The sequence below is a fragment of the Nelumbo lutea genome, chromosome 1 (genome assembly GCF_056320005.1).
Source record: "Nelumbo lutea isolate HS-2025 chromosome 1, American lotus-T2T, whole genome shotgun sequence".
NCBI classification, from domain to species: domain Eukaryota; kingdom Viridiplantae; phylum Streptophyta; class Magnoliopsida; order Proteales; family Nelumbonaceae; genus Nelumbo; species Nelumbo lutea.
The window spans coordinates 59,404,984-59,427,206 of record NC_142684.1 but is presented as its reverse complement, the minus strand read 5'-3'; the positions used below and the strand labels follow the sequence as shown (position 1 = coordinate 59,427,206).

The window sequence follows — 22,223 nt, the reverse complement described above, 5'->3', positions numbered from 1 at the left end:
GCCAAAGTGGTTTTGATTCCGGGTTGATTTTTAAAACATTGGGTTTAAATGTACCCTATTTACCGAGTAGCCATGTCTTCAACTTTCAGGTATTATGGAAGTTACTTTTAATTCATTATACACACACGTGCGTGCACGCGCACACACACTAGCAGGGGCCCATGCGATGTGTAGGATGAGGCACCCCTCCTTGTCCCTCACCCTCGTAAGTTAAGACACTACTCATCCCTGCCCAAATTCTAATGGCAGGGTAGGTTCCGGGTGAGGCACCTATTCTCCATCAGAAATGGGGAATCCCCAAAATTTCCCCACCCTGAGACAACCACCTAAAAAAAATGTAATTTATGGATATTTTACAAATAGGATTATGAGAATTTTGGGGTATTTTAGGAATTTGATTATGACAATTCGGGGGTATTTCATAAATGAAATTATGAGATCCTAGGATTATAAGAATATGAGGAAAACTTAGAGATATTTTAAAAATCAATATTAAATCTATAGATAGTTTACTAATTTACCATTGGGTTTTGGGAATTATATGCAAACTCCATCCTTAATTTGGGACAAAAATATTTTCCCTGTACCCACCCTATCTCTGCCTCATCCTTGTTTAAGATTTGAGAAAACATGCCCCGTTGAATGCAAGGGTAGGACCCTAGTTTTACAAGTTAAATTGCACCCCTACAATTCTTATAATTTTCTATAACTAATTAACTTACAATAAATTAAATAATAATAAATTACAATATTTTATGATAATTTTCAAAAAATTATTAAAATTGCTATTGATTAGTAGTAATGTATAGTAAATTAATTATTTACAATAATAATAAATTAATGTAAAATTATTTACTTTTTAAGCCTAAATTATTTACTATTAATCAAAGTAAATTAATATAATTGTGGTAAATTACATTATTTTTAATTGAAAGCAAACCATTTTTTGTTAATTAATGTAAAACCAGGTATGGTCGAATTCAACCAAGTGGTCTAGATCGGTGTGGATAGACTTAATAGTTATGACACAATTTCTGATAGATTAATTTCCTAATTTAATTTTCCTAAATTTTTAATAATTATTTAGTTGAATAATAATAATGGATTATTATTTAGTTTGAACATTTATTAATAACAAAAAATTATTAAATAATGGATTTTTATTAATTTTTGGTAGATTATTAAATTATTTAATATTTGTTAAATAATGGATTGTTTATGAAATACCTATTTTATAATTTTTGGTAGAGTATTTCCTGAAATTTTTAATAATTTTCATAACTAATGGATTTTTAGCAACAGATTATTATTTAAGAATAGATTATTTTAACAATAATGGAAGATTCCGTGAAGATATAAGAAGCATTGAATTTCCCTTGTTCCATTCTCTTTGCTTGATATCTCGTCTATAGATATAAATATTGTTTGATTTGGAAAGCCAAAACTTAATAAATTATGGCCCTATTTTTATGGGAATGTGGAGAGAAATAGAGGGGAATTGGAGATAGAAGTGAGTAAAACATATATTCAACTAATTAAGGAGAGAAGTTAGGTTGTTATAGAAAGTGAGAGACGTGAATTGGGGGGGAGGGGGGAGAACCCAACTGGAAGGGGGAGGAATGAAGAGAGAGTGTGCTGAGGTGGCAAATTGGGAGGTGGTGGAGAGAGAGAGAGAGAGAGAGTAAAGGAGAATGCAAGGTTGGGGTAATAGTGAGAGCAAGGATATATATATGACCCATGTGATGCACGAACTTTGTTGAGCTAAAGCTAAATAATAGAAACACATAAGAGTATACAATTATTTTATATTTTAATTTTTTAAATAATTAATAATTATTTATATTTTATATACTACTTTTAATATTTTTTATAATACAAAATTAATAATAATTAATTTCATCTAGGGTTGTTCATAAAACCGATGAAACTGGCCAACCCAGCTCGAATTGGTTGATTTTCTAGTATTTCCAATCGGCTTTAGTTTAACAAACCCAACTGGGTTGGGTCAATTTCGGTTTGGCCATTTATAAAATCAACCCAAATTGAATAGACCCAACCATGTATATGTATTAATATTTTATAATTTAAATATGATTTTTTTAATACGAAAAAGTGGACAAATTCCTATATTTCTTAGTCTAAAATATTATATATTATAAAATTAATTTTATAAATTATTTTTAATAATACCATTGTAATTTTAAAATTTAAAATTTAAATTTAGTAATGGGATGGTTGGTTTTTAGTAATGGTTAGTCGATTTTGAGTGACCAACTCCCCAACCTAACCAAGTTGATTTGATTGGCCAAAAAACTTGCAACTGAACTGAACCGACTTGTGAACGCTACTAAGTTTTGTTAAATTAGTAGTCTAATTTCTAATAAATTAAAAAATAAAAATTTCAAAAAAAAATGGAGAAAATTCCTTAACATCTTTTAATATATACTAGTGGGGACCCATGCGATGCATGGGATTTTTTAAGCGAAAGCTAAATGATAGAAACGGTGTTGACCTAATGTTCATTTAAATAAATTTAATCAAAAGAAAATAAAAATGAAAATACCATTTTGCCCTTTATAATACATAGGCAACCACTCTATTGGCTATATTTGGTTAATTTTGTTTTCTGTAAAAAAAAGTGCTAAGGGTATTTTTGGATTAAAATCATGGGCATAATGGAAAAAAGCATTCCTTAATAAAAGGTTGATTAAGTAAATAAGTTATAAAATATATGGGATGTTTTAATAAAATGAAAACTATAAGGTAGGTATAAGTAAATATGCAAAACTATAGGATGTGTTCTAGTAAATGACCCTAATAGAATCACATGTGAGTATGCAATTGTTTTATATTTTCAATATTTTAATAATTAATAATTATTCATATTTTATATACTACTTTTAATAATTATTTATAATACAAAAATAACAATAATTAATTTTAGTTAGGTTTATTCATCAAACTAATGAAACTAACCAATCTGATCAAGTTGACCCGAGTTGGTCGGTTTTCTAGTATTTTAGGTCAACTTTGGTTAAAAAATTTCCCAATTCGACCAAATTGGATCAATTTCACTTTGGTCATTTGTAAACCAACCAAAATCGAACGACCTAACCATGGATATATATTAGCATTTTATATTTTAAATATAATTTTTAATATGAAAAAATAAAAAATTTCCCATATTTCTTAGTCTCAAAAGTTTTATATCATAAATCTAAAATTTAAATTTATTTTGTAATAATTGCACTATAATTTTTAAAATTAAATTAAATTTTTAAGTTTAAATCTTTTGAATCGATTGACCAAACCAAAAATTCGAACCAAAATGATACAACTTGAGTGGGTTGATTTTCACAAAAGGTTAGTCAGTTTTAGCTAACCACCTCCCGAACTTGACCAGGTCAATTTGGTAGGCCAAATAGCCTTCGACCAAACTGAACCAACTCATGAACACTAATAATTTTAGTTAAATTAATAGCCTCATCTCTGATAAATAACAATAGTTTAATCTCTAATAATTATTGAAAATTTATAGCAAAAGTACACAATTATTGAAAATATTTTGATAATGAAAAAAATACAATAATTACAAAAATACAATAGGTACTAAAAATATATTAACTTAGTCAATAAATAGTATAATCTCAAAAAATAATTTAATCTCTAATAAATATTAATCAATAAGTTATAACAAAAATACAATATTTATAATAAGTACAATAAATTTAATTTAAAAATTTCATTAATAGTATTTTAATCTCCCATAATTATTGAAAGTTTTCTATTAAATAAAAAAAGAAAATAAATTTATACATAATCATTGAAAATACATTTATCACAAAAAAATAATTACTAAAATACAATAAATATTAATTTTAGTATATATAATTATATAATAAATACAGATTAAGAGTTTAAAATTATTATTAATAAATGTTATGTTTTTTGAAAGTTATTTTCTTGAATGATTACTTAGTATAAGTGAAATTAGTTATTTACAATATTGTGTAAAAATATTAAATTATTATTAATTTCATATTATGTTATAATTATTTTTCTACTTTTTAGAATTTATTTTAAATTTATTACATAATTTCTTTATTTTAACCATTTAAAATCTCATTATGTTAAATATTTTGTTATTTAAAATATCTGGTTATTTAAAAACTTAAATAATATGTAAAATATTTAAAATTTAAAATATTAATTATTTTTGGAATTTAATTACCCATAAAATCATAATTTATACTATCTTTACATAATTTCATTATTAATTTTGTAATATATTAAATTTTTATTTCAATATTATGTGATAATTATTTTTCTGCTTTAAAGATTTTTTTTTAAGTTATTACATAATTTCGTTATTTTAACTATTCAAAATCTAGTTATGATAAAGATCTACTTATTTAAATATTTAAATAATCTATAAAATATTTAAAATTTTTTGTTATTTAAATTTTATTTATTTAAAGCTATTTCATATTATTAAATGTTTGATAAACATTGAAATCAATGATTCGAAAAAACATAATTTAAATTGTTAGTACATAATTTTGTGATATAGTTATGATAAAAATCTACCTCCCCCACTTTCTCCAGAATTATCTCTAATTCATATTTATCTTCTAAATTATCTCTAATTTCTATTTATCTCCACAGTTATCTCTAATTTAGTAGAGAGTTTCTCTCCTAAATTATCTCTAATTCCTATTTATCCTCTCCCCTAAGTTATCTATATCTATCTAAAGAAAGTTTGGATTAAAAAATTGAAGAATTATTTAAATATTCTAACAAAATTATATAATAACTTTAAAATATTTATTGATAACACAAAAATAATTATATATTTTTAGAAAATATATCACAAAATTGTGTACTAACAATTTAAATTAAGTTTTTCCAGATTATCAATTTAAACGCTTTTCAAATATTTAATAATATGTAATATCTCTAAATAAATAAAAGTCAATTAACAAAAAAAGGTTTAAATATTTTATAGATTATTTAAATATGTAAATAACTAAATATTTATCATAACTATATTTTAAATAGTTAAAATAACAAAATTATCTAATAAATAATTTTATATTTTTGCAAAAATATATCACGAAATTATATGCTAACAATTTAAATTATCCTTTTCTAGGCCATCTATTTAAATCTTTTTCAAACATTTAATAATATGTAACAGATTTAAATAAATAAAATTCAAATAAAAAAATTTGAGTATTTTATAGATTATTTAAATAACGAGATATTTATCATAACTAGATTTTAAATAGTTAAAATAACAAAATTGTGTAATAAATTTAAAAATTTCTTTAAAGCAGAAAGATGATTATAACATAACATTGAAATTAATAATAATTTAATATATTACAAAATTAATAATGAAATTATGTAATAATAGTATAAATTATGATTTTATGGATAATTAAATTCCATCAATAACTAATAGTTTAAAATTTAAATATTTTACATATTATTAACGTATTTAAATAATTGGGTATTTTAAATAACAGAACATTTAACATAACTAGATTTTAAATAGTTAAAAAAAGAAATTATGTAATAAATTTAAAAGAATTCTGAAAGGTAGAAAAATAATTGTGACATAATATAGAAATTAATAATAATTTAATATTTTTATATAATATTGTAAATAACTAATTTCACTTATATCAAGTAATTATTCGAGAAAATAACTTCCAGAAAATAATATTTACTAATAATAATTTTATACTCTTAATATGTATTTATTATATAATTATATATGATAAAATTAATATTTATTGTATTTTAGTAATTATTTATTATTTTTGTGATAAATGTATTTATAATGATTATGTATACATTTATTTTGTTTTGCTATTTAATAGAAAGCTTTCAATAATTATTGGAGATTAAGCTACTATTTGTGACTAAGTTAATATATTTTTAGTACTTATTGTATTTTTGTAGTTATTGTATTTTATAATTACGTATCTTTTCTATAAATTTTCACTAAGTATTGGAGATTAAATTAATATTTTAATTTAATAGTTGGTTCGGTTTGTTCGTAGGCTTTTTGGCCAACCAAATTGACCTAGTTAGTTTGGGGAGTTGGTCAGCTGAAACCGACTAACTTTTTGTGAAAACCAACCCACTCAAGTTGTACCATTTTGGGTTGATTTTTTGGTTTGGTTAGTCGGTTCAAAAGATTTAAACTTAAAAATTAAATTAAATTTTAAAAATTATAGTGTAAATATTATAAAAAAAATTAAAAATTAGATTTATGATATAAAACTTCTAAGACTAAGAAATATGGGAAATTTCTCACTTTTCCATATGAAAAATTATATTTAAAATTTAAAATATTAATATATATCCATGGTTAGGTTGTTCGATTTTAGTTGGTTTACAAATGGCCAAAGTGAAATTGATCCAACTTGGTCGATTTGGGGAATTTTTGAACCAAAGCCAACCTAAAATACGAGAAACCAACCAGCTTGGGTCAAGTTGATCGGGTTGGTTGGTTTCATCAGTTTGATGAATAAACCTAATTAAAATAAACTCTTATGTGATTCTATTAGGGTCATTTATTAGAACACATCTTATAGTTTACATATTTACTTAAACCTACCTTATAGTTTTCATTTTATTAAAACATCCCATATATTTTACAACTTATTTACTTAATCAACCTTTCATTAATGAGTGTTTGTTTTGCTATTAGGCCCATGATTTTTTATTCCAAAAATACCCTTAACACTTTTTTTTTTGTACAGAAAGCAAAATTAACCAAATATAGCCAATAGTGGTTGCTTGTGTCTTATAAAGGGCAAAAATAGTATTTTTATTTTTATTTTCTTTTGATTAAATTTATTTAAATGAACATTAGGGTCAACACTGCATCTAATGGAAGACTGATTAAATCCATTGCAAATTATAAGTGGTGTTTTAGTAAAATTTTAAGTATAGGATAGATATTAGTAAATCCATAAAACTATAAGGGTATTTTAGCAAATGTCACTTTCTATTATTTGGCTTTCGTTTAATAAATCCCATGCATCGTACAGGGCCCCGGTATATATATATATATAACAGGACAGTTCATGTCACCTTTCTTCTCCTTGCCCTTCACACCACTCCTGAATTGCCATCTCGGCACACTCTCTCTTCATTCCTCTCCCTTTCCATTGGGTTCTCTCTCTCCCCCCCACAATTCACGTCTCTCAGTTTCTGTAACAACCTAACCTCTCTCCTTAATTAGTTCAATAAGGGGAATTCGATATTTCCTATATACTCATGGCATCTTCCATATTGTTAAATAATCTATTCTTAAATAATAATATGTTGTTAAATAATCCATTAGTTATGAAAATTATTAAAAATTTTAGGAAATATTCTACCAGAAATTATGAAATAATTACTTTAGAAATCATCCATTATTTAATAAGTTTTGGTTATTAATAAAATTTCAAAATTTCAATGTCAAGCGTAATTTGCATTAATCATTGTAATTTAATAAATTTTTGTTAAATTTTTACAATAATAGCTTATTGATAAAATATATTACCAATTAGTGCAATTTACTAATTTCTACAAAATCAATAACTATAGTTAACAATTATCAAGTAATTTAGGGAAACTCTTTAAAAAATAATAAATATATTTTTTAAATAAGTAATGAAAAAATTAAGAAATTAATCTATGAAAAGAATATTTTGTTAAACTAAACAATAATCCATTATTGTTATTACTCAACTAAATAATTATTAAAAAATCAGGAAATTAATCTATCAAAAATTGTTTCATAATTATTTAAATAAAAATCCATTATTATTATTTCAATAAGTAATTATTAAATAATTTAGGAAAATTATTAACTCTATCCACACCGATCTAGACCACTTGGTTAACTTCGACCATACCTGGTTTTATATTAATTAACAACAAATGGTTTACTTTAATTAAAAATAATGTAATTTACCATAATTACATTACTTTGATTAGTAGTAAATAATTTAGGCTTAAAATATAAATAATCTACATTTATTTATTGTTATTATAATTAATTAGTTTACTGTACATTACTACTAATTAATAACAATTTCAATAATTTTTTTTTAGAAATTATCATAAAATATTGTAATTTAGTGTTATTTACTTTACTATTAGTTAATTAGTTATAGAAAATTATTAGAATTGTAGGGATGGTCAATTTCCTTGTAAAACCAAACATGGCATGTTTTATCAAATCTTAAATGGTGATGGGGCAGAGATGGAGTGGGGATAGGAAAAATATTTTTACCCCAAATTAGGGATGGGGTTTGCATATAATTCCCTAAACCCCGATGGTAAATTAGTAAAATATCCAATGATTCAATATTGATTTTTAAAATATCTCTAAGTTTTCCTCATATCCGAAGATTTAGTTTATAAAATACCCCCAAATTGTCATAATCCAATTCCTAAAATACCCCAAAATTTCTATATTCCTATTTGTAAAATATACATAAGTTAGATTATTTTAGGTGGTTACCTTAGGGTGGGGAAATTTTGGGGATTCCCCATCCCCGATGGGGAATGGGTGCCTCACCCAATAGGTTAGACCCCAGCCCGCCACTGGGGTCGGGGCAGGGATGGAGTATAGTGTCTTGACTTACGGGGGTGAGGGACAAGGAGTGGTGCCACATCCTGTGCATTGCAAGACAATTCACATCACCTTACTTCTCCTTGCTCCATTATCCCAACCTTGCATTCTCCTTGACTCTCTTTCCTCTCCCCCTTCCCACCACTTCCGATTTGTCATGTCAGCACCCTCTCTCTTCATCCCTCTTTCTTCCCATTGGGTTCTCCCCCCTCCTCCCACAACTCATGTCTCTCACTTTCTATAACAACTTAACATCTCTCCTTAATTAGCTAAGTATATGTTTTATCCTCTCTCTCTCTCTCTCTCTCTCTCTCTCTCTCATATATATATATATATATATATATATATATATATAATACAGACATACTGTTATGATACAAGATGATTGATCACAAGTTTTTAAATATATCTTTCTGATATCATAGTTGATGGAAACCATATATGTAAGATTTTGATTATTTTTAGTTTAAATTTCGGAAAAGTACGGATTCACATGATGCATAATTCTGAATTCCAACCCCCATACTACTAGCGCTCTCCCCTATAAACCACATCCTTCCCGTGAATTTGGCATCAATTCACGGTCAAGATGCATTTCCCTGTACTTTGGGGCTATAAAATTCTGATCTGGGCTGACTAGTCATTCACCCTTTAAATTGTTATGGAAACCAATCCAAATTAAATTTATCGAATAGATAAACTAGTGGATATGGGTCTTATTGGGGTTGAGGAACAAAACAATTCTAACAATTTATGTATTTTATCCAACTACAATCATAAAAGGGGTTTTCATTTTGAAAATAACCTGCCTTGGAATTCAAGGCAAGAATTCTAAAAGGTATCCATGAGAACCATGGCTATTTATTTGGATTTAGGGCTAGATGGAATTCAAATTTCGTGGCAACACGAAATCAGCAGATTTGAAATGAATTATTTTCAAAAAAAAAAAAGCCAAGTAATTAATGGAAACTTCTGAAAAAAAACAGGAAGAATTAAATTAAAGAATAGTAAAAGTAAAAATTATCCGTCTTTAATTTGCGTTCAAACTGAGCCTACTATTAGAATTTGGGTGGGTCTTAATCCCCCTAAACGAAAGAAAAACACAGAATTCCATGATCCTAATTCCTAATCAGTGAACTTAGTTGAATTTTAACAGCTGCCATGAAAATTACAAACAAGATTTCTGATACAGAACTCATAAATAAATATGCATTAAAGAGAAAGGAAAACAGCAGTTAATATAACTAAGCAGGAATTATGGCTGATGCAACTTAAGCATCCAAATGAAACTCAACAACATCTTCCTCTTCTTCATTTTCTTTCTTGGTGATCACCACCTCAGTCTTTCTGCAGATGAAGTCATCAACAGCGACCTTCCATGACTTCCCCAGCCGAACTACACCACGCATCCTCAAAACCATCTTGGTCAACACCCAGAACAAGCATGCAACGCTGTTCTTCCCTTTGTTGTTCCCGGGGATGACGATTCCGACGTAGTTCAACGGCGAATTAGTGTCACAGAACGCTACAATCCTAACGTTGCCGTGTGAAACAGCTTCCTCCATTGCCTGGAAGTCAGCTCTAGGGTCTGCCACGATGAGCAGACGAGGATCTCTGAACGCAGACTGGCAATGGTTCGTGTACGTGCTCGGCAAGAAGCGTCTCCCGGCAACTGGGTGTGCACCGGTGAGCTCTGCAAACTTCATGGCAGCATCCTGGGCATCCGGCCTTGAAGATTGAACGACGACGTCTTCTGGGTTCTCTGTGGCAACGATGATCCTCGCTGCGAGCTCAAGCTTCTCCCATGTCTCTTTGAGGTTGATGATAAAGACGCCTGAGAGAAAAGGAAACTGTGTAAAGCTTAAGAAAGCCTGCAGCCTGCTCTGTTACCGAGAGAAGAAAGGAGGAGAAGGGAGAGAGAATCTTACCGTCAGATGTTTGCTTCAATGCGTACTTTCTCATGAAAAGGTCACAATTCTTCGCCCCGAGATGGACATTTGCGATCAGCATCAATCGAAGGTCGGCCTCTTTCTCAGCCATCGATAGTCTCTTGAACGTCTCCATGGCAGCAACGGTTAAAACTAGGACGTCTTTCAACTGTCGAGGCCTGTAAATTGTTTTTCTGTGAAGGTCTATATATAAAGAAGTTGTCTGGACTCCCTGACTGTCTGCAACTAGAACTTCAAAACAAATTAGGATTTCACCTCTAAATTCTGAAAAGAAGCAGCAGGAGAATCGTGACTCCTAATCGATATTGGAAAACCTATTACGAAATTGATGCCCGGCGAAGAGAAAGATTGACGAGCTTCATGTTCTTGGAACAGGGGAATTCCGTCGACGATCGCCGGCGGGACAATACGAAGCGTGGGCATAGCAGGTTTAGTTACTTGCTTTCTCAGCTCTTTTGTTTCTTGATAGCGAAGTAATTCAAAAATACTTCATGACAGAAAAAAATTCGTTAACGTATATTATGGTGGGGTTGTTGAACACAAATTAATTAGTTATCGTTACTGAGAGTATTAAATTCATTAACTTTTATGTATATTAATATCCATTTCAATTTAACTATAATATTTGATACATTATATATATTAATTAAATTACAATTATTAATAAAAAATAATTATATTGATGGATATAGTCAATGAATAATTATATTAATAGACTAAAAAACTTACTATTTAAAATACAGTCAATCTTTAAGTTAATTAATCAATTAAATTGATTTTTAAAATAAATATTATTTGCTTCACTCAACAAATAAAATCAATTAATGTTTTAAAAACTATCTTAGAGGTCGAATAGCTTTTAACTCTAGGTAATAGGTCATCAGTTCACTTCTGCTTGTTGGACAAAGGAGTCAAACCATGATATATATATATATATATATATATATATATATATATATAGGCTAGTGGGGACCGGTGCCATGCATGGGCTTTGTCAAAAGAACTTGAGTCAAAAGGAGTTAAAGGGTGCAGCTTGAGTAAGCCTAACCTGAGCCCAACCCACTCAACCAAAGTTTGTATAGGTTGGGCTTGAATTTTCAATTTCAAGTTGGGCTTAGGCCAAAAAACTCAAGCCTAACCTAAATTTAGATTGGGCTTGGGTTGAGGCCTTAGGTAGCCCAAGCCCAATTCAACCAATTTGAACTACAACATTTTGTGATATACATATCTACATATTATCAAGAAATTGAGCTACGAAGCTCAACATATCTAATCCCAAGCCTAGTTCAAGATGATGTTGGGTTAAAGCTCGGGTTAGGACTAGGTTGTATGTAAATAATGCATTCTTGGATGGTGAATTATCTCAAGATGTATATGAAACAACCTCAGGGTTTTGAGGATCATCCATTCCCTAATTATGTTTGTAAATTCAAGAAGGCATTATATGGAATCAAACAAGCTCCTCGAACTTGGTTCTCCAAACTAAGTTCTTTCTGATCCTTCTCTATTCATTTATCATAATAATTGCATCTCATTATTTGTTCTTATCTATGTGGATGATTTACTAGTCACAAGAAACAGTGCAAAAGTTATTTCTCACTTCATTTCACAACTTGTCGCCATCTTTACCATCAAAGACCTAGGCACTCTTTACTATTTTTTGGGAATTGAAGCTGAATTGGCTTCTACAGGACTCTACTTTTCACAACAAAAATATATTTTGAATATTCTGCATTGGCGCAAGATGATGGAAGGGTGTAAACCCGTCTCCACTCCCATACCATTGAACTTCTCTCTCTACAAGTACAATGGTACTCCTCTTGAAGATCCCATTGAATATCGTAGCAGTGTTGGTTCTCTCTAATATGCTACCACTTCAAGGCCGAATGTTACCTTTAGCATCAACAAGGCCTACCAATTTCTTTGGACTCGAACAGATGTTCATTGGGACTTTGTTAAATGCATACTAAGATATTTGAAAGGTACAATTAGTGATACATTGATTTTTCATGCTGATTTGTCTTCTTCTATCAATGATTACTATGATGCCGATCGAGCGGGGTGCCAGGATGATTGGTGCTCTATTGGAAGTCTTGCCATTTTCCTTGGTTCTAACTTAGCCTCTTTGTGGGCTACAAACAACCCACCATTGCTCGCTCCAGTAATGAAGCTAAATTTTAGAGCCCTTGCCAATCTTGCTATTGAATTCATTTGGTTTCAGTCTCTATTATGTGAGTTACATATTCAGATGCCCTCTCACCCCGGTTTTATAGTGTGATAACATAGGTGCGACATGCTTGGTTGTCAACCCAGTCTATCATGCTTGTACTAAACATGTTGAAGTGGACTATCATTTTATACTTGACTGGGTTACAAATGGATCTCTCTCAGTTTAGCGTATTTTCTCTTATTACTAGCTGGCCGATATCTTCACTAAAAGCATACTGAGTTGTTGGACAATTTTGTATGCCCTTAGCTTCAAATAGAATGATGTACTTTATGAGTTTATTGTAAATGAATAAAAGTGCATATTTGATTCATGTTCTCTTGGTATGTTTCTGTGTAATACCCTTAAACTGGACACATAATGAGACTCATGTTAGTTTAGAATATTCACAGCCAGTGGGTTGGTCTGGGGAGACCTATCCTAACAAGGCTGACACTGTGGTGCCACCAAGTCGGTTGGGGTGGCCTATCTCAGCTGCCAGGGTGAGACCCTAGGCACATACAATGTAGGATTAATTGAATCTATGAACTTGACCAGATTTCTAGTATTGCTCTGGACCTTGGAGATTGATGGGCAAAACTAAAAAGTTACACCCGACCCCTAGACTCGATTATGATACTGCACTAGGTGTCGGATTGGGCTGTTTTTGATATACCAATCAGTGAGATCCTTAGCGGGGGTCAAAACCTGGGTGTGTTGGGACAGTCTGAGAATTCATTTGAGTGGGTGATCATAGTGACAGGATCAGCCCATTTGTCGGACAAAGGTAATGATCGGGGATGCACTCTCACTGATGGAAACCAAGACTGCCGACAGTCGATTTTAATCGGTGAGACCTATTTTGCAAAATATATTTTATATGAGATATAAAAGTATATATATTATGGTTTCGAAATGATTTGCAAAAGGTTTTAATTCCCGGGATCCATGTAAGCAGAAAGTGCAACACTGTTTCTTGCAACCGAGGGAGATGTCCTCTCTTGTCGGGCAGTGTATGATCATTATGGGTTGAGAGGTTAAGTGTAAGACCATTGAGGATAATACATGATGGGCTAATCTTGCATCTGCCCACAGTCCCTGGGTGTTACAAGGTGGCTTGGCCCAAAGACCACTTAGGGTAAGTGTTGGGCCCATAAAGTCCATTTGATGGGTTTCAAGGGGTGCATTGTCCATAACAGTGTATTCGACCAGGCCTTGTAACAAAGGCTGGGCCGAACCCATGTGGCTGATGTGTAGATTAATGCTTGGGTCCCACGCCATACAAGGGAGTCCAACTGAGCAGCAGTTAGGAAGGTTAAGTGAGCACATAAGCTTAATGGGCCTAAAACCCATTTCGAACTGGGCTATTTAATTAGTTAATTATGGGGTGAATTTTGAGATGGATTAGCTGATAGGATAGGGTCTTGACCCTATCCACTCAGAAAGTCCAGATCTGAATGTGATTCAGATCTAGAAACCTCCTAATGAGATTAGGAGAAAGCTGATCTAATCTTCAGATAAGATAAGGGTTTATCCTTATCACCTAAAAAGAAGGCTGATCCAAATATGATTTGGATAAGTAGATCCTGATTGGATTAGGAGCTGATCTTTTAGGTTAACAAAAGAAGGAGGGGGTGGCAGCCTTGAGAATGATTCATTCAAATATTCTTTAGTGCTGAAATCAAAAGAAGGAAGAATTAAGCATCCCTGCAGAATTCTTTCTTGTCGCCTCCCTGTTCTTGCCGCCCTGTTTGCCAGTTCGATCTCCAGTTGTGGGAGAAGTCAAGATTCGATCTTGACATCAGTTCTTTGAGAAAGAATTGATAGGAAGCTGTGCTCACGTGCCATCCTGCTGATTCTTGCGAAGGACAGAGTTCTTGGAGAAGAACACTGCTGATTTTGCTCCATCCTGCACTACGCCATCTTCAGTGGGAGCAGTCTTTGGATTCTTCCTTGGGCGTGAACACCTTCGTTGGGGGATACTATTTCTCCGTATTAGGTATAATCCTCTCCTACTCTATTTTGGTTCAGATCTGGTTCAGTTTATGGTTCAAGAATGATCATTGAAAATATGATTTTCTAAATAGGGAATGCGATTCCCAGTTGAAGGAGAGAGAAAATTTTTGAAATTTGCCCCCTTATTCCGCAATCTCTGGGCGTCCATATGATGAATCTCTTATCCCTTTATTATCTGGTTTCTCTCTCTCAAGGCCAAAGTCAATGTTATTGCCAGACCATTGAGTTTGAGGGGACATATTGGAGATAAGGACTATGAAATAATGGTTTAAGATAAAATTCACTATATTGTTTGACTGTACAAGAAGAGAATATATACTAAAGAAAAGAGAAAAAGAATAGAAAGGATACGTACAATTACAGATCAAGTGGTAGATGATATGGGTTACAAAGAGATAAACAATAATCGGATAGCTAAGGTGTTTATCCATTACATGGATAAAGGATAAGAGCTTATCCACGTAATGGATAATGCATGAGAGGGCCATGTTAATCCTCCCCCTTAAGTTGGGGAGAAGACGGTGAATACCTCCCCAACTTGTATGCTAGAGTGTGAAAGTTGTCTCAATATCCCAATGCCTTGGTGAAGATGCCAACAATTTGTTGAGAGGAGGATATGTGAGTGAGTTGTAGCAGTCCAAATTAGACCTTTTCTTGAACCAACTGACAGTGAATCTCGATGTGTTTCGTTTTCTCATGGAACACAAGATTACTAGCAATAGATATGGCTGCTTTGTTGTCATAGAAGAGCTGATATGGTGAGGGATGATCCCAAACTAGATCAATCAAAAGGTAATGTAACCATCGGTTTTCACAAGTGATGCTAGCCATGAAGCGATATTTGGCTTCAATGGAAGAACGAGAAATGGTAGCTTGCTTCTTCGATTTCCAGGAGACGGGGCTATCACCAAGATACACACAAAAACCTGACAGAATGGCAGTGGAAGCTCAACTGCCCCAATCACCATCCCAATAGACATGAATGGTGAGAGAACTATGAGAAGAGAGAAGGATGCCATGGCCAAGGAACCCTTTAATGTAGCGAAGTATTCGTAGTGCTGCATTCCAATGAAAATTGACTAAGAAAATTGATAGAATAAACTATATATGGAGGGGTCAAGCATGAGAGGCCCATCATCCCTATCAAGAGTATTGTTTTGCTCTATAGGAAACTTGACTAGTTTGGCATGAAGAAGCCCGGTATCAGAGACAATGTCCATGATGTACTTACATTGATTGAGAAAGATGCCATGTTTTGATTGAACAACTTCAATACCTAAAAAATATTTGAGTGGGTCGAGGCCATTCAAATGAAATTTGAAATGGATGAACTGTTTGAACATATAGATAGCTGTGGGATCATTACAGGCAATTAAAATATCACCCATGTACACTAATATGGCTGTGAAAGAAGTACCAGATTGAAGGACAAAAATTGAGTAGTCGGCCTTTGGTTGGGTGAACTTGGCTTCTAGGAGAGCATTGAAGAATTTGGAGAACCAATTCCTGGAGGCCTGCTTCAACCCGTATAGAGATTTTTGGAGGTGGCAAACTTTGTTCTCCTCCTTAGTGGTAAAACCCAATGGGAGTTGCATGTACACTCTTCATCGGGGATTCCATGCAAGAAGGCATTGTTTATATCCAATTAAGAGATCAACGGATCAGCCTTTGATGGTGGCAACATTTAGAAGGCACTGTGCCCATTTTGGCCATCGGGGTGAATGTTTCATGGTAATTAATCCCTTTGGATTGGGTGAAGCCTTTGGTAACAAACTGGGCTTTGTAATGCTCAATGGAGCCATTTGAATTATACTTTTATAAGTCCATTTACAACCAATAACATGTTTGCTTGAGGGTATGTCAATAATTGTCTAGGTTTGATTTTCTTGTGTAAGCAGTAATGGAGCAAAGGAGTGCAAGGTGAGAAGGAGAGATACGATGGTAAGAAATTGTGTTAGAGATGTAACTTGTATGGAACCGATGGTGAGCGAATTGAGAAACAATAATTGCGAAGATACCATGGAGGATGTCGTTCTCTCGTAGATCACCGATTGGGTGTTGGGGGTAGGGTCTAGTTCCAAATTCTGGAAACCGACCCCCACCAAGGTCGGTTCCAAGGTCTAGAGGTTTACCCTACTCAAACCCACCCGATGAATTGGCCTTGGAACCAAACTTGCTTTGAAATAAACCCCAAAATATTTTTAAAGATGTGAAGATTTGAGCCCAACCACTCATGATTATAAAAGCCATGGTCTCACTTGACCATTGAGTTAGTTAAATGATTTGACCATTTGTTTTCATTCTAATATTTGTATGTGTATAATAAATAATGTAAAATGTACTATTTATAAAATTTAAATTATAATAACAAATTTTCAACCATATATTAATTTATTATGATAATCTCCATATTAAATTACTTAATTTAATCAATAAAGATAATATAAGTTTTAAACTATATATTATCATTATTGAAAATCAAGTTGTTGAAGGACAAGTTCCATGAGTAGACCCTAGAACTGACCTTGGAACCGCTAAGGCCAGAATCAACCTTAAAACCATCCCTCACAGGATAGGTTTTGGTTCCAAAAACTGAAATCGACCCGTATAGGGTAGGTTTCAAGTTTTATGCACCATGGAACTGAATCAAACCGACCCATGCTTACCCCTAGTTTAGGGTTTGTAGGTATGGTGTCAGAAGGTGGGTGATGTGCCAATGATGGAGAGGGGTCAAGTGAAGGCAGTTTGATAGGCACTCATAGTGGGATGGGAGAAGAATGACCTCGGTAACAAGCCAAAGAATAACCGGTGTTGGAGTGGAAGGGAACGAGATGGAGGAGAAAGGGAAGACTTCTTCATGAAAAATGAGGTTGCGACTGGTGAAAATGGTGTGGTTGAGGAGGTCATATACTTTGTAAGCCTTTTGACCATGGGGGTAATCAATGAAGATGTAACGACGGCCCCTGTAGGAGTGGAGTGCGTTTGCAATTGATTAGGTAGGTTACGGTGAGAACACAATCACCCCAAAAAGCAAGAGGCAGACTTGACTGAAAACGGAGGGCACAGGCGAAATTAAGTAGATGATGGTGTTTGCATTCGACAACCCCGTTTTGATGGAGGGGATGAAAAACAACAGTGGTAATGGAGTGCCCTGTGGGATGTCAGAAAGTGAATGCTGCATGGGTTGCGAAAAAAATTCCTAACCGTTGTCTGTATAGATAGATTTGATGGTGTAGCCAAATTGGGTTCGAATGTAGTTAAAAAAAATATTCAAAGTATTTGAGTGTATCATACTTAAATTGCATAAGGAACACCCAGGTGGAGCAAGTATAATCATCAACAATTGAGAGAAATTGAACTATGGAGAAAAGGAATAAGACCGGTTTGTTTTGCAATATGGCAAATACCACAAGAAAAATGAGATTCATTAGGTGAACAGTGGTTCGAAAAAATATTTCTAAATTTATTTAGGGGTCCAGTGGGTGGGTGTCCCAGTTTGTCGCCAATAAAATGGTATAGACCTCTAGATTCTTTATCCAGTTCAATCACCGTCCTGGTCAAGAGGTCTTGAAACAAGCACTGATCAGGATAAAAAGTAACGAAACAATTTAGTAAGTTTACTAACAGAGAGCAAGTATGTTAAATTTAAAACTTGGTAAACAAAACACATCGGAAAGGGTAAGAAGGCGAGTGGTAGTGTGCCAAGGTGGAGGAGGTAAGGGAGAGGACATACCAGCAAGATTAGCAGTAGGTGGAAGAGACTTAACCTCATAGAGAAGCTGGATTAGTTGATTATATCGTTCCATTGTGAGTGTCAGTGGGGAGGGTGCTTCATCTGATCATGAAGCTTGAACCAGACATCACGAGAGTGGCCAATAGGAGCAACATTCCTTAGACTCGAGAGGTCGAGATGTAGAGAACATATACAAAAAGAAAAGAGAAAAGGAATAGAAATGATAAGTACAATTAGAGATCAAGAGTTGTAGATGATATGAGTTACAAAGTGATGAACAATAATCGGTTAGTTAATAATGGATAATGCATGAGAGGGCCATGTTAATACAGAGTCCTACTTTGGAACAGAAGGAGGATAATCCTAATCCATCTAGAAGTCTGATGTAATCCTAATCTATCTAGAGTGTGATATTTATTTTGTCATATCCGAAATCTTTTAGTTTGGATTAGTTCACATCACACTGGATTTGTTTTGTTTAGACAAATTATATGGGTTGAACCACACCACACCCATGGATGCATTCCACAACTCTCACTAAAATAAGAAAATAGAGATGAAGAAAGAAAAAAGGAAAAAGCTCTAGAAGTGCTAGTAAGACTCACTTCACCATGACTGAAAGCATAGTTTTCAAAACTGGATCAGACCGGATGGTTGGATCAAAAAAACTGGGAACCGGTCACTTGTTTTACCCTAGAGTAGTTATTTCCCCAAAAACCGTTGATTTGGTTAGCAAACTGCTGACTTGGGAGGTCGAACTGTTTGAACTGTTCAACTGTTTGATCGATTTTTATTTTCTTTTTATTTTTTTATTAGAACGGACCATCCATTCGGTTTGAACGGTTGAACCGTTTGACCTGAGAACCGAACCCCTGACCAGTTCGTTGTCCAGTTCCATTTTAAAAAACATGACTAAAAGTGATCTAACATACGCTTTTTCTTTATATCTTCATTTCTGAGCCTTTTTCTTCATTTCTTCATTTCTGAAACAGAACTGGAAAAGCAAAAGCCCAAAAGTTTGATGCCTCTAGAAGCTCTTGTTAGGGATTAACATGACTAAACATGAACTGTAGAGAAGTTAGAATTTATGGAAGAAGCTTGGGGCTGTGTGCATTTGCAATCGGTGGCCAGGGGTATGGACCTACTACCAATAGAACGCTTCCAACCCTGTGCCAACAGGCCAGGCCACTGCAGCTGCATATTAGGGACATTGGAGACATCTCTGTTGTCATTGATGAAGAGGTGTTCCCAATGTATGACTGTAATGACTGGTTGGGACAGTGTTGATAATGCATGTTGGTAGTAGATATGAAGTAATGGAGGAATACTGCTGCTGGATCACGCATCTCATGAGAGGAGTAATTGTGGTGGGTTCTGATACAGAACAGTCACATGATGGAAAAATCCAAAATTTGAAGCTACAGCAAAGCCTTTTTCTCTGCAATTACTATTTAGATTGGATTCTATTTATATTTTTATTTTTTTTTATGAAAGACTAACTAATTTGGGTGGAAGGTGATAATCATTGGTGAAGTAAAACCAAAAGAAACAACTCAAATCCTGCAATTTCTATACTTCTCAAAATGATATGAATCTGAAGGCCTGCCCATTTACATCTGAATATCATCATTTTCACTTGCCTGTGGGAAAACATTCACGAGGCTCATCTGTCCAACTAATACCAATAAAGGATTTGGCTCCTTGAGCAACTCTATGAGCTGCTGGATTGCAGGTCTGGTTTCCTTCTTAGTTGAGTCTTAGTTAACATTATTTATTTTATAATTAATTATGCTAAAGATAGCAACCTTGTACTTATGGGGTGTTAACACTAGCCCCCTCAACTTATAGACTCTAGCACTTTGCCTCCTAGCCCACGAACACGCGAATGAAGTTGGTGATGAAAGAAAGTAGAGAGAAGCAAGTGAGACTAATGATTTTAGATTTTAGAAAAACTAAGTGAAAAGAGTAAAATGGTCTTATAATATAGCATAAAGGCAATTTGGGTTTTAGAAATGTTTAGTGGAATATTTCATGAAATAAATTAATATAGCTCCACTCAAATTTTAGGGTTTAGGTGTTGAGGGTGTAAGATTTAGGATTTAGGCCCCGTTTGGTTCACAGGAATTGGGGTTTGGAATCGGAATTGTAATGGACTATTCTGGTTTCAACTGTTTGGTTGGGCAGAATAGGAATTCCATTCCCATTCTTGCTGGAATGGCACTCCCCCATTTGAAGGCATGGCCATTCCCTTCCTCTCCCTTGGTAATGAAATCACATTCCTGCTGATTTTAATTCACATTCTCATTCCTGTCTGAACCAAACAGATTATGGGAATGGACTATTTTGATTCCAATTCTGATTCTGATTCTGATTCCAACTGCAAATCAAACGGACACAATTGAAGTCGAAATCAAAATCCTTTGGAATCAGAATCGGAATCGGGATGGTCTATAGTCTGTTTGGTTCAGACAGGCAGGAGAATGAAGATTGGAATCAACAAGAATGGGATTTCATTCCCAAGCGAGGGGGAGGGAATGGTCATTCCCTCAAATGGGGGAATGGCATTCCAATAGGGATTCCCATTCCACCCAACCAAACAGTTGGAATTGGAATAGTTCATTTCAATTCCGATTCCAAGCCTCTATTACCATGAACCAAACGGGGCCTTAGATATAAAAATCAAGAGGTGGTTGGACACTTTCGTCTAACCATGGTAGAACCTAAGTAAAGCCCTTTAAATGATAGGCATTTGGCAATGAATGTCACGGTTAGATTCTAATTGGTAGTTAACAATGAAATTCATTGCCTCTCAAATGCTTCATTGGGAAGGAAATTGTTTATTCCATTGCACTTCTTTATTATTATTATAGTTCCTTATGGATGGTCCTTGAATACAGGACCTATCTATGAATACATATACTTTGTTAGTAAATATGTTTTCAGAAAAGAATATTATAGAGACAAGGGAAACTGCTAATGCAGGTCATATATTGTTTGATTCAACAATCTATCATATTCTTTTATAGATTCTTATCAAGTTATGCCAAAATAAGTTCCTTTTTTGGTATTTTGATTCAGCAATCTATCATATTCTTTTCTTTTGGATTGAGTAATCCTTCATCCAATCAAACATGTGGGTTGGCTACATTAAGTGATTGACTTGATAAAGGTGTTGAGTGATTCCTCTCCTTCTCATTTCTTATAGTGATGGGTGGGATTAATCCTTCTATATATTGCTAGTCAAATTGCACCTTGACAAGCATGAAGTCTCTATTACAAAGTTTGAGGGACTCTTCCTCAGCCTACATCAAGTTGGATTCAGAGTAGATTCATCTTACTGCTTGACATTCTATTACATCAGAGTATATTCATCTTACTACATCAAGTTGGTATCAGGTTCAACCAACCTGACCCTATGTATGCTCTACTAATATCTTTGGGCTTTATTAGATTTGTAATTTTAATTTTTAAAACACCTAGAATAGCTAATTCATAAAAACAATATTGGGTTTTCGTCATGCATTTATTAAGCTAACCCAACCAATTATGACAAGTAATTAAAGTGTGGTGTGCTGGTGGATTTGTTGTTTTTCAATTGTATTTTCCTATTTATAATTTTCTAAGGAATTTTAAAATAGTTGTGGATAGGAGAATTTAATGATGAGTTGATCAGAGAAG

The 22,223-nt window shown here is 33.0% G+C and overlaps 1 protein-coding gene across 1 annotated transcript; it reads right to left on the bottom strand.

Annotated features, from left to right (window-relative positions):
- Nucleotides 1–9,675: 9,675 nt before the first annotated feature.
- On the bottom strand, nucleotides 9,676–10,995 carry LOC148874756 (small ribosomal subunit protein uS2-like). The gene is made up of 2 exons (XM_088966419.1): nucleotides 10,570–10,995; nucleotides 9,676–10,475 (listed from the first exon to the last, which is right to left on the bottom strand). The coding sequence occupies exons 1-2, from the start codon at nucleotides 10,703–10,705 to the stop codon at nucleotides 9,913–9,915; spliced, it is 699 nt and encodes a 232-aa protein (XP_088822545.1). The 5' UTR covers nucleotides 10,706–10,995; the 3' UTR covers nucleotides 9,676–9,912.
- Between the last annotated feature and the right edge of the window lie 11,228 nt (nucleotides 10,996–22,223).

What these genes read in the sequence shown, in the direction of transcription:
- LOC148874756 (XM_088966419.1), bottom strand. Translation starts at nt 10,705, where the DNA reads ATGGAGACGTTCAAGAGACTATCGATGGCTGAGAAAGAGGCCGACCTT. An exon ending in ATTGAAGCAAACATCTGACG is followed by an intron (nt 10,476 to 10,569) that starts GTAAGATTCTCT and finishes CTTTTCTCTCAG; the next exon opens with GCGTCTTTATCATCAACCTC.